The 12,264-nt window shown below is 39.6% G+C and overlaps 1 protein-coding gene across 16 annotated transcripts in view; it reads left to right on the top strand.

Annotated features, from left to right (window-relative positions):
• The window catches only part of ABLIM1 (actin binding LIM protein 1), a 191,157-nt gene that overhangs the window by 95,633 nt on the left and 83,260 nt on the right, over positions 1-12,264 (top strand). For all 16 annotated transcript variants that reach the window (XM_041415801.1, XM_041415813.1, XM_041415810.1 and 13 more), the window contains exons 3-4: positions 6,413-6,596; positions 8,047-8,156. In XM_041415801.1, coding sequence (XP_041271735.1) covers positions 6,413-6,596; positions 8,047-8,156 — 294 coding nt within the window. The remainder of the gene's footprint in view (positions 1-6,412; positions 6,597-8,046; positions 8,157-12,264) is intronic.

The raw sequence follows: 12,264 nt of genomic DNA, 5'->3' as shown, positions 1-12,264 counted from the left end.
GGGGGGGCTTCCTAAGTTTAGATTTTGGGATGCTCTGTAATCCTTTGACTTTGAACTGGATCTTCCTCCCTTGAAGAACTGGGAAGAAGTCAGGGTCATGTAAGCAGACACTATATCAACAGGTTGGAATGTGTTTTAAATCATTAGTTCTTTGACCCTTGATCTGTCATCAGATTCCTTCAGTGGCAGCAGGAGGAGGCTGCAGACAGGCTGCTGGGTAGTGCTATAAATAGTTCAGTGTCAGTGGATGGAAAGTTTAAATATGAGGCCATTCTTGTAGTAGATGTCCAGTGCAGTGTTTGAAAAGAACTCTACATTTTCACAAATTCTTCTGGAACAGAAACTGATGTGTGGATGTGATAACACAAGTAGTGTGGGTAGAACATGCTCCCTGAGCATCATGGAATTATATGAGGTCACTTGGAGCTCTGAATCACCAATCCAAGATCCAGGTGGAAATGGGAATTTGTTGTTTCTGGGAAGCTAACAGAGGTTAAAGTTTCTCCATGTCAGGGAGTGGAGTTCTGATGTGAATTCATGCGTTCAGGTAGCTTCATGTGAAACCAAACCTTAAATGGGAATTTGTTGTTTCTGGGAAGCTAACAGAGGTTAAAGTTTCTCTCATGTCAGGGAGTGGAGTTCTGATATGAATTCATGCATTCAGGTAGCTTGATGTGAAACCAAACCTCAGTTGCAGCTGTGAGATTAATTGCCATTTCTGCATTTACATATCTTAGCTGCTGTGTCTTGAAGACTGTTCTTCTTGCAGTGATCCCTACTGGCATTTCACTTCAGGTTCAGTTTCTTCCCATTCTGAAGTGGATCCTTACTTTTCTGTTGGGGTTAGAATACTATTAATGACAAGTGATTGATACCAATCTTGGTTTAGTTGGGCTTGAGGTCTCTTCAGGGACCAAACATTTGACAGGAAATGAAATTAATTGCACTACTTGGCTGATAGTGATGAATGCTGACAGATGCCATGTCAGATTTTAAAAAGCTACTGGATCCCTTTGGAAGAAGAGGAGCAGCAGGATGATTAACAGGTGCCTGATGAGCAGGGCAGAGCATCCTTACAAAAATACAGAAAGTTTCTTGGCTTTGTGGTCAGTGCCTCCTTCATTTGCCTGGCTTGGATGAGGTTTGGGTTTGTTCTATCCTTAAATTCCTGGGTTTGCTTATTTAAAATCTTTTTAGAGATGGTTCCTCTAGATAGTTAGTCAAGCCACCCGAGGCTAAACTTTGACATTTTTCCACTGATTGCCTTTTCTTCAAGGTTCATTTCCCACAGACCTGTAAATGACTTTGATCTCGTGCTTAGTTTAATGTGAAAGGTGTTTTAAATGGTTGAATGATTCTTGCCATTGTTTCCATCCTGGTGCACAAACCACTGGTTTTTCAGTGGGGCAGTGGGGAAGCTGTCACATTGGTGCACTACATACAGCTAGCTGCTCTTTGCTGGCTGTTGAGCTCAGGTTTGAGCTGTTGGCTGTTGGATTGCTAGAAAGACTGAAATTTGTGCAAGTCAGGTGCAGACAGGAACAACTCCCCATGCAGCATTATTTGTGTCTCCAGTGCTGGAGGACTGAAGGCAGGGTCATCATTGATTGGAAAGCTGATCACGTTAAAACTGAGCTCATCTGAGACTCAGAATTTTCTTTTGGTTTCAGCTGAGTGAATGCTTGCATTGAATGTCCAGGGGTTTCAGTCACTGAGAGCTACTTGTGCCACAATGACAGCAGCGTGCAGGAGTGGTGCAGGCAGGATAGCTGAAGTGGAGCATCAGGGATTCTCATGGGAAGAGGAGAAAGGCCTGACTGGAGACTAGAGGATGCTTCCCAAGGGGGATCTCAGACCAGTTTAGGAGAAGAAGGGAGAAATGCAAACTTGTTCTTTGCTCAGGAGGTGTTTTAGCTGCTAAACCTTTCTTCTACCAAGTTACCCAAGCAGATTTTAAGGTCTCCTGTATTTGTTCCATGTTTATGTAATTTGACTTCCCAGCATTGTTTCTGGTGTCAATCTGCTGAAATGAGAAGAGATTCCAGAACCACTGGGAATGCTGGACATCAAATAGCTCCAATCAAAATGCATCTCTCATCAGTGTATGACTAAAAAAAATCTTCAGTGACAGGAGTGTGACAAATGATCACTGGGATCTCTTTTACAGCTTTTGCAAACTGCTGGATGCATTTCTTATGGGTCCCTTGCAATCTCCCTCCCAGGGCAGTGCTGCAGCACAGCTTCTGAGATTTACTGGTTTTGTGTGCTCTTCTAATGATGCTTGGATGTGTATTCATTCTTTAAATTAATAACGTCATCAAGAAAAGTGTTGGTAAGAGGAGTAAAAGGCAGAAGGAGCCTTGGTTCATTTGAAATGCAGAAACTTTAATAAGAGCTTGAAGCTTGCTTTCATCAATATGGGATTTGTTAAACTCTTATGTGAAAAAAAAAGAAACAGATGTGTATTTTTTTGGATGTAGGTGATAAACTGAAACATTTCCAAATTCCTTTCTACCTTCAAACAAGAGATCCATTATGTCCTAAGAATAACTGTTGTATGACTATTTCCCTGCTTGAAAACAGCACCATTATTCCATGAAGCTGAAAAATACAAGAAGGAAATAAAACCCCAACAGGAAATTAAATTTGCACCTTATTTAGTGCACAGTAACAAAGTAAATCATTAGAATTTTCTTAATGAATAGCATTCACTTCTGCAGACTGAGAGCTCAGATTCACAGACTCTCCTTGTGTGTTTTTTTTTCTTCAGTGCTGAAACAATTTTTACTTAACATCAACATGGAGTTCAACTCTCCCTGACAATAAGGCTATGGAAATCCTAAATAATGCTCAGTAGGAACAAATCTTGCTTTCATTCTCTTTGAAAAAACTCTGATCTCTTAATTTTTATCATCACCGTTAAAGCTTGGAAGTGACTCACCCTAAGAATGGTCCAGGTCCCTGGATTCACAGGCAGCTGGATTGCTCTTGACCAGCCCAGCTTTCTACAACAGACCCTGTAGCTTTGGGAGCTGACAGCAGCCCTGGCAGTATCTCCAACCTTTTTGTTCTCCAAGGATGCAAAACAGGAGCTCCAGAGAGTAGTTGAAGACAGAAAAAGCTAGTGGGTGGCTGTTTTCCATACAGTGGGAGGTAGAACTATATTCCAGCTTATTCCATTCACAAAAGAGGCAGGATGGTTTGTTTGGAATATGAAATTCTTTGATATACAGACTCTGAGAGAAAGGCTGAGTGCCTCCAAGAGCTTTTGAAGATAGTGTTTTCTTCTTTCATTTAAAAAAAATGCTGGCTTTTTTTTTCTCTATGCTTGTGGTACCTTAGGGAACAGAAGTGCTCCCCAGTGTCTCCTGTTTCAGAAAGAGGGTTTTGGTCTTGTAAAACAGAATTTCTTCCATCATCCTGAGCAGGAAGGAGCTTGGGGAAATGTTTTTCTTCTGTAGAACTATTTCTGTGTGATGGATATTTACAGAATACCTCTTGCTTTTTGCCTTCAAACATGATTTGTGCATCACTATTGGCTCCACAAAGTAATTCTTTCAAAGTATATTTTCCCCATCGGTATAGGAAAAAAATAGGTCCATTTTTACAGTTAACTGCCATAATTTAGATATAAATTTTTCTTTGATGACATGATATGCGTACCACAGCAGTTGCATAGATCACACCATCAGAATGAACTGTACATATGTAGAGTTCACAGCTAATTTCTCTTCACTGCCTCTGCTGCTTGAGGCATGAAGAGTGGTGGGCATATGGTCTTTCTTTTTAATAAAAGACAAATGCAATTTGTCCCCTCTTTTGTGGTTTTCTATAGTGGTCATAAATATGTGTGCTCAGGCAATATGTGTCAGCTTGAGGGGATACCTTGGCATACCTCTGCACAGTTGCAAAAAGGAGCAAAAAAGAAGGAAAAAGTTCTGCTCAAATCCCCTCCCTCTTACACACCACATTCATTGTACATAGAGTGTGGGTACAGCCATGTTTGTCCTTTCTGATTTGATCTCTGACTCAAAGTGAAAGCAGCCGGCTGGAATAGCATTTTTCCAGCCATGGCTGTTAACAGTCTGGGTGACCCTTGTTTTTCCCATGTAGCTTAAAGCTGTGATTAGCGATAGGAACACATGTGCTAAATTGACTGCAAAAATCCCTTGCACTGTGGGGTTGCCAGGGCTTGTTTCTAATTCTTGCAGATTGGTGTGTGCTTCCTGCTGTGTGGATGCCAGAGACAATGAATCTGCTGGGGGCTCACATCATGAGCACTTCTGCTTGGGCCTGAGTTCGTGGCTTGCCAGTGTGGGAGAATTTAACTCAGACATTCTGGGTTATTTGCAGAATGAGTTAGAGATTAGTAGAAATGGTAGAAAGAAGACTTCGTAAGGAAAAGGGCAGTAGAAGGAGATTCCTTTTGACAATAGCAATTGCTGTCTCTAAAAGACTTGTGAACTATTTAACCCCCATTTTCACTGAATCCCTGTGGCCATGCATGGAAAGAGGGTAGAGCATAATAACTGTGAGTGCATGAACCCTTTCCTGCCTGGTTTGTAGGAGTTTTTGCAAACAATGATCTGCCACCTCTTTATGATGCTGAAGCTGGGTTTTCAGAAGAAGCTAGAACAGAAGTGATATTGAAAGTTACTTTTGATCATCCCAGCTTATTAGAGCCTTGCCTAGGCAGGTAAAGGGGGCTGCAGTGACCAAATGAGTTCTTCAAAAAGTGACTCTCTGGTAGAACTGGGGATCATAGCAAAGAGCCAGAGACTTCACACATGCAGTTCCTGAGGCACACCCAGCTGCACACTGAGCACCTTCAGCTTGAGGCTGAAAAATAGATATACTTGGATGTTAAAGCTACTAGGTAAATTACAAACTACAATTTAAATAATCACACAGACACATGAGTACTCCATAGCGCTTCATGAAATTTAGCAGCTTCTAAAGCATCTTTTAAACATTAAAGCAGAATTCTCAATTTCTACATGATTTAATGGTAATGATCTGTACAAAGTAACTTAGAGAAGCAAACCTATTGTAAGCAGGTTTTCCACTGGACCTGCAGTGGAAAACTGTGGTGTAAAGGTTACCTGTACATTCTACCTAACAGGATATTTTACTGTTAATTTGAAAATAATATTTTAAAGAAAATGGAGATCAGTAGAAGAAAAAGGACTGAAAGTGTTGGGGTTTTTTTTGTTTTTGTGGTTTTTTTTTTTTGTTTTTTTTTTGTTTTTTGTTTTTTTTTCTGGAGGTTTACCTAAAAAAAACCAGCTTGGAATCTTTTGCAGCATTTTAACAGAGCCTTAACAGTAGTTCTTTGTAATTCTCCTCAGTCACTGATAATTGAGTTTTGGCTGCTTGTGGATTTAATGCCACCATGAAATGTAATTTGTTTGCACATGGAATATTATCACTGTCTATGCAGAAATGTGAAACCAGAAAAATGCTGGTACTGATAGTGCTTTCCTTCTAAGCTGCATTTTAGTACTGTTTATTGTTGTTCTATTAATTATTGCTACAGTAGCAGTCATTAGACCTCCAGGGCTGAGCAACAGAGAAAGGAAATTTGCAATCTCTGCCCCAAATGCCTTGCAATTTTAATTTTCAAGGCAGGTAGCTAATAAGATACTAGCCCATTATAACAGTGGTGAGAATGAATGTTGGGTACAGTATTGTGCTTGGGACTTGTGGCAGAAAGAGGAATTGAACCCAGTTCCCCGATAATCTTTCTGTATTTCATATTTTAATTTTTCAAGGACCGTGTAACTGCAAGGACCTAGTATACTGCTTATTTATTTTTCCTTAATACTCAGAATCTCTGATATTGAATATTTCTGATATTTGATCTGAACATACTTGAATCTTATGAGGGGGGATGAGATGGCATTCCTTACAGAGTTAAGTTAACATGCTAGACTGCTGTGAAGAGTGGTTTCTCTTACTGAATTACACAGATACAGCAATATACAGGATCAGGAGGAGTGCCAGAAACCCAAGTGCCTGGGAGGAGCTGGGTATAAATTTTTGGTGATACACAGGGGAACACTGAATAGGTAGTTTCGAATTCTTTGTTGAATCCAAGCTAAAGGCACAGTGTGAAATTCAATCTCCCATGGCACTTTCTCTTCATGGGGTTTGGTTGTTTGAGGCAGGATTGCTTTCTGTCTCTGTGTTGACCAGAAATGCCAATGTAGGACTCTGAATATTTTCTCAAAGCAAAACAGGCACCTGGTTGTGATGTGTTCTGGTTTGAGTGAATAGGCATTTCACAGTGGAAAACCTGCCAAGTCACAGAAATCCTTGACTGGCTCTTCACCCTTTTACTGATACAATTGAGCAGCTGACATCCTTAGCAGTGATATTTTTCTAATCTGTCTGGTTTGTTTTTTTCTTCCAGTGTGTGGCTGTGACCTGGCACAAGGAGGCTTTTTTATTAAGAATGGAGAATATCTCTGCACCTTGGACTACCAGCGCATGTACGGCACCCGCTGCAATGGCTGCGGGGAGTTCGTGGAAGGAGAAGTAGTGACAGCTCTGGGGAAAACTTACCATCCAAGCTGCTTTGCCTGTACTGTCTGCAAGTAAGTCATCCCTTCAAACAGCATGGCAGGAACCCAGTTCAAGGAAAACAGAAGGAAAGGTGTCGCGTTCAGATGCAAGTCTCAAGACAGTTTTCTCTTGAGAATGCATTTATTTTGTTATGAAAGATCTGCTGCAGATCTGCCTTGAAAAGTCTTGAAAATGCCACTCATTTATATGGGGAACATGGCTTTTGTATGACATGTAGTTCCCGGTTCTCAGAAAGTTGCTCTCATTTCTGAAAGAATTAAGTGTCAGGCTTACACACTGAGATAATGACCTGAGCTCATGTGATCAGCCCACCTGGTGGGAGAAATGAAGCAAAATTCTGGATGCTACATTTGAGCTCTGAGGACAGTCCAACAATCACATAAGAGCACGTGGCTTTGGGACTACTGGGATTCCCCCTCTTCCCAAAGACTCTTTCTTGTCCCCAGTAAGAGAACCAGTCTTCAGTTCTGCAGCAAGTAATAAGGAGTTAGATATGGCTCTGTAGATCGGAGAAAGGTGGCATTTTAAACTCCTGTCTCTGATAAGTAGTTGAAGTACTTTGTCCTTTAGCCTGGTATATTTTTCAAGCCCTTTTCTATTGAAAGAATCTTGGTTGTTTTCTATTTTAAATAGGGTGTGCATTTCCTGCATTTTGGTAATCATATAATGTATACGTTGCAGTTTTATTTCCCAGGGACAGTGTGAAACATGACATCAATTTTCTGCACATTGACTTGCATCAATCTTTTTATGTTGAATGAACAAAAGATGAGTCTTTGAAATAGATTAATGAAATTCAGTATTGCTGCTGATTTATTTTTGGCCTATTTAGAGATGGCAGTGGAAAGGAAACGATGCCTGAAACATTTTGTTTTGTTGAAATCAGCAGTAGATTTGCTCAGCAGTTTTGGAGTGAGGTGGGGGTCTGCACTCAGCAGTTAATACTCCTTAGTAAAGATCTGGAGTTATTAAGTGTTGTTCATCCTCTGATTTAGGCACCAAATAAGAGTTAACAGCAATGTCAACTGCTGCCTAACACACATTCTTAACATTTATGAGTGACTAGCTCCACATTCCTTCGCCAACCTCAAGAACAGTTCTGATTCTTTGAGTTTTCTTCTGTACCATTTGCTGTTCACAGCATTACGCTGAGACCTTCATAAACGTAGCTGTTGTGTCTTAGCAGATTTCACTGTCTCTGCTATTCAGATAAAATACATTTGATAATCTTTTTAAAGTGAAAATACAAGGCAAGTCTAACCTCTGCTCTGCTTGCATCCATGGATTGGATTTCTTCCAGTGCCTGGCATTGCCAAGGCCACATTGCAGAAACTATTTGGCCTGAGTTTCTGTAAAATATTGATTGCGCTGGAGGAAGGCAGAAAACACAAGGCGTGGGGAACAGAGGAAAATCTCTGGCATAACCTTTGCAAAAATACATTTTTCTCTTGAACTTTCCAGGCGTCCATTTCCACCAGGAGATCGAGTTACCTTTAATGGAAGGGACTGTCTCTGTCAGATGTGTGCTCAGCCGATGTCCTCCAGCCCAAGAGAACTGTCTGCCTCAAGCAGTAAGTTGCCATCTCATTTCTGAAGCTGCTCACTTTTCCAGGCTCATCAACATTTGATTTAAATTAATATAATGCGATCTTTTGGTGTTTTTATTTTTATTCACATTTAGAAAAGTGAACTGTCTCAGGAATTTCTGTGTCAGTTTTTTTTTTCCTCTTCATTAAGTGCCTGTTACTAGAGATGGGAAAAGACACTTAGACATTTCAGTGTGAAAAAATTATTTTCCCTAGTGACTAGATTTTTAAAAAGTTTTTTTTTGAAACTTTGCTCTGATAGACACCAGAAGAGTATCTAAGTGATAAATCCTGACGAAAAGACACTTAGACATTTCAGTGTGAAAAAATTATTTTCCCTAGTGACTGGATTTTTAAAAAGTTTTTTTTGAAATTTTGCTCTGATAGACACCAGAAGAATATCTAAGTGATAAATCCTGAGGTTTCAAAGTCGATAGAGTCTATTTCTTTAATGTATGATTGTGCAAGTTTAAGTATTCAATAGAGGATGGAGTCAGAGGAAATTAATTTTCTTCTCCTATTTAAGAATTAAATTAAATTATCCTTTAAAAGGAGTATCTCCAGGATTATGCTTCCAGTAGACTGATGCCACAATGATACTGTGATCAGAACCTCAGGAAACCATTGTAAAAGACACAGGAAGCAAATTAAAGGGAAAGATAGAGAATAAAGAAAGTTTGGGAGGCAAGTTAAGTTGGCTTGCTGTTGGGTTTTAACAGTTTTAAAAGGTAATTTGTAAATTACTGATACTAATCTCTACCTCTGGTAGTTAAGATTTTTTTAATTTTTGGGGGTTTCTTTCTCTGACTGCTGGATTGTACTCAGCACTCACCCAGTGTAGTTTTGTAAATCAAAATGGCTATGGCTTTCCTTGTGGCACTGGGTGGTTTTCCTTCAGGGAGAAACTGTGTATTTTCTCCTGGTACTTGGCTTTGAGATCCTGGGATTATAAAGTGCTATGGAAAGACAAAGATGGATAATGTTCGTGCTCACTGGATGAGTCAAGTGAATCTCAGGATATCTGATTTGCCTGAGAACATGTAATCAAACCCTCAGACAAAGGGAAAATGAGAGACTTTTTTTGTAATTGTGCTGCTCTGTCTGGGAAATAATGTTTTTCCTCTATAATTGTAGATTTGAAGCTGAAAATGCACAGGCCTAATCAGTTAAGGAATAATTTAGGAACCTGCAGAACGACTTACAAGACTTAAAAAGCAACATAAACATTTATGAGGGACTTGAGGCACTCAGAGAATCCTTCTGAGACAGAGGAATGATGTGGAAATTCGTATCTAGGAGGCATAATTGGCAAGGAACTGCAAGGCATAGGGACCTTGGACAGTACTGATATTCTTTTTCTAAACATGCCAGAGCATAGAAGAATCTGGATCTGGCTCTCCAAAGGCACTTGCCACATGCCTGACTCCAGGTGCCAGAATGCCCCTAGAAAATGACAGGTTAACCTTGTCTGATACTTAGCAGGCCAGAGAGCTGGATGCTTGCTTCCCCACAGCCATGCTCTCTACTGGAATTGCTTCTTAGCTTCCACACTGAAGCCACAGGTAGCAAGGATTATAGAACAACATTTTGTGTGACTTGTGATGAGATTTATTGGGGTTTTTAATCATAATTGTGTCCTGCTGACAAACTGGTTTGCCAGTACAACAGCAAGAGATCTGCTGCTCTCAACAGCTTAGAGTGCACTGCTTTGAAATCTGCAGGCACCTGCCATGGTGCATCTTGTTCTTTTATGGACAAAGACTTGCAGAAATGTGTAGTATAGAGTTTCAGGTCGTTTTAGTGCAAAACTCTGCGAAACAGACAAATAAGAACGAGAACAGCTTATGTTATATGTTCAGAACTAATCAATAAAAAAAAAAAATCAATGAGGCATCCTCTGTCTTCAAAGACATGCCAGGTGCTGCTTTAACTTTGTGCAAAAATTGACCTAGATACAGAAAAGTATCTTGCTGGCACCAAAGAGTTAATTTTAATTAGTGTCAAGTATTTCAGATAACTTCCAGGATTCTCCTGCTGACTAATACACACCAGAAATTTGAAAAATTTCTTTTTCAAATACTTTGCCATTTTTGAAAGGATTTTTTAAAATACAGGTTCTTTTAGGGAACACTCAGATTCACACTAGGCATCTATTTTATATCCTATATTGCTGTCAGCTTCCTGTGATTACTTTTAAGTAGAGAAGACTTTCCTTAAAACAAGGAAAGTTTGATGGAATTCAGTAGACTGCAAATATATCAGGTTTGATTTCTTTGTGTAATGTGAAAGGAATCCTTCTATCCTAGAATGTCTGCATTAATGCTGACATGCCATTTTCCAGTGTCTATTACTTCACACAAATGAAAACTTACTGACAGCTTTGCTTGGATGATTTCAAGGAAAATCAAATGTGTCTGAATACAGGGGTTAACATCTTGAATAACATGAACCTGAATATTGTTACATTCTAATGTAGTGCACAGCAGTGAAAATCAGATGAGAAAATACTAAACAATTATTTTTTCTTTTTTTGTTTAGTATTAGTTGGGTCCATAGTACTCATTTACCTTATTTATATTAGTAACATATTTCTTTCACTGCACATGTGTTAGCTGAAATTTTAGCTAGTTTCTTGAAGAACCAATTCAGTGACTCTATTTTTATTCTAAATTTTTAAAATTCAAATGCGGTAATCATAATTTATAATTTAATCAATCCTATTCCTTGGTTACTGCTGGAAATACACAGTGCACTAACTTTGGGATCTTCATTCATTCAGCAGGAAATCTAATAACAAATACCTGTAAATAACTTTGCAGACAAATGAAATGAATGGTGTTTGGTTTTGTTATTGTTTTATTTCATATGACAGCTTGATAAATGGCAAGTGAAGTGTAAAGCAAAGTGACTGGGACAGATGTAGAGCAGCACAGAAACAGGGGACAAGTAGATAACACTGACTAGAAGTGAGGTGTTGATGCCTTGGATAGTTCAGGGTTTTCAAGATTCTGTCAAAGACATGAAGTTTTTTTCTTTGGGGCCCAATAAAGGAGTAATGCAATAATGTATCCCAGTAATTGCTATTTATGTTTTAGCAGTGCCAGGTTTTGTATTGGGTATCATGATTGCCTGGTTTGTGCTGTCTTTAGTTCTTTCTACTCTCTGTTGTGTTCTGGCTGCATGGTAACACTGTGTTTAATACTTGTGTATTACAGTTTAAGGTCCACTTTGTCTCTCCAGAAAACCAGTTGTGCAGGCACCTGTTATTTCTAAATTTTGGGCAAAACTGCAACTGTGCAGTTGCATAGCTGCATAAAATGCCTTCCATTAGAGCATTTTATCAGTGAATTCTCCCCAAGGCAGCTGGTAAATGAACTGTTGCAGACTTTGAAAACAAAAGTCTCCAGTTTAGTCGGACCTTAATTTTTAAAAAGTACCAAACTGGCTTCCATTTCTTCCTGGATGCACAAGAGGTGTTGTGCGAAGTCCAGCTGAGAGCAGAGCAGCTGTACAGGGATCCCCCCACCTGGGACAGGCACAGGAGGTGGTGCCAGCAGGCTGTGGGGCTCGAGCCAGCACTCTTGTGGCCCAGGCATCATCTTTGGAATCCAGAAGAGACTATACATGGCAAAATTCACTATTCAAACAATAAGGAACTTCAGTAATAAGAATGCTGTGTCATTTTCTACCTTTCTCTGTTGGTTCCTTATCTGGGTGCTGGTCTGGAAGTTTTAGTTGTTTCTGATTATCTTTTTGCTGAAAGATTGGATCATTTTAGTGATGTACATGAACTAGCTAGGAAATTGCATTTCAAGTGACAAGCATGTTTTCTGGGTCAAACCTCCCTACCCAAAAAGAAACTGAAGCATTCCAATCACCTTACAGGAGTTTTCATTTTAAAAAAGTCATCTTTCAAAATGGTGACGAAGACTTTCAGCATTGTTTCTTTTCAGTGAAATAGAAACTTGTGTCCTATAAATGCCGGTGGTGAGACTGTTTGGAAAGGAGCAGAGGGAAGGTATTTCAACTTCCCTTTCTTTGTAAGAGTCTTTCCTGTGAGTACAGAGCATTAGAGTACAGCCAAGATGTGGAC

The sequence above is a fragment of the Onychostruthus taczanowskii genome, unplaced genomic scaffold (genome assembly GCF_017590055.1).
Source record: "Onychostruthus taczanowskii isolate IOZ18803 unplaced genomic scaffold, ASM1759005v1 scaffold5, whole genome shotgun sequence".
NCBI lineage: Eukaryota > Metazoa > Chordata > Aves > Passeriformes > Passeridae > Onychostruthus > Onychostruthus taczanowskii.
This window is presented reverse-complemented; position numbering and strand designations above follow the sequence as displayed.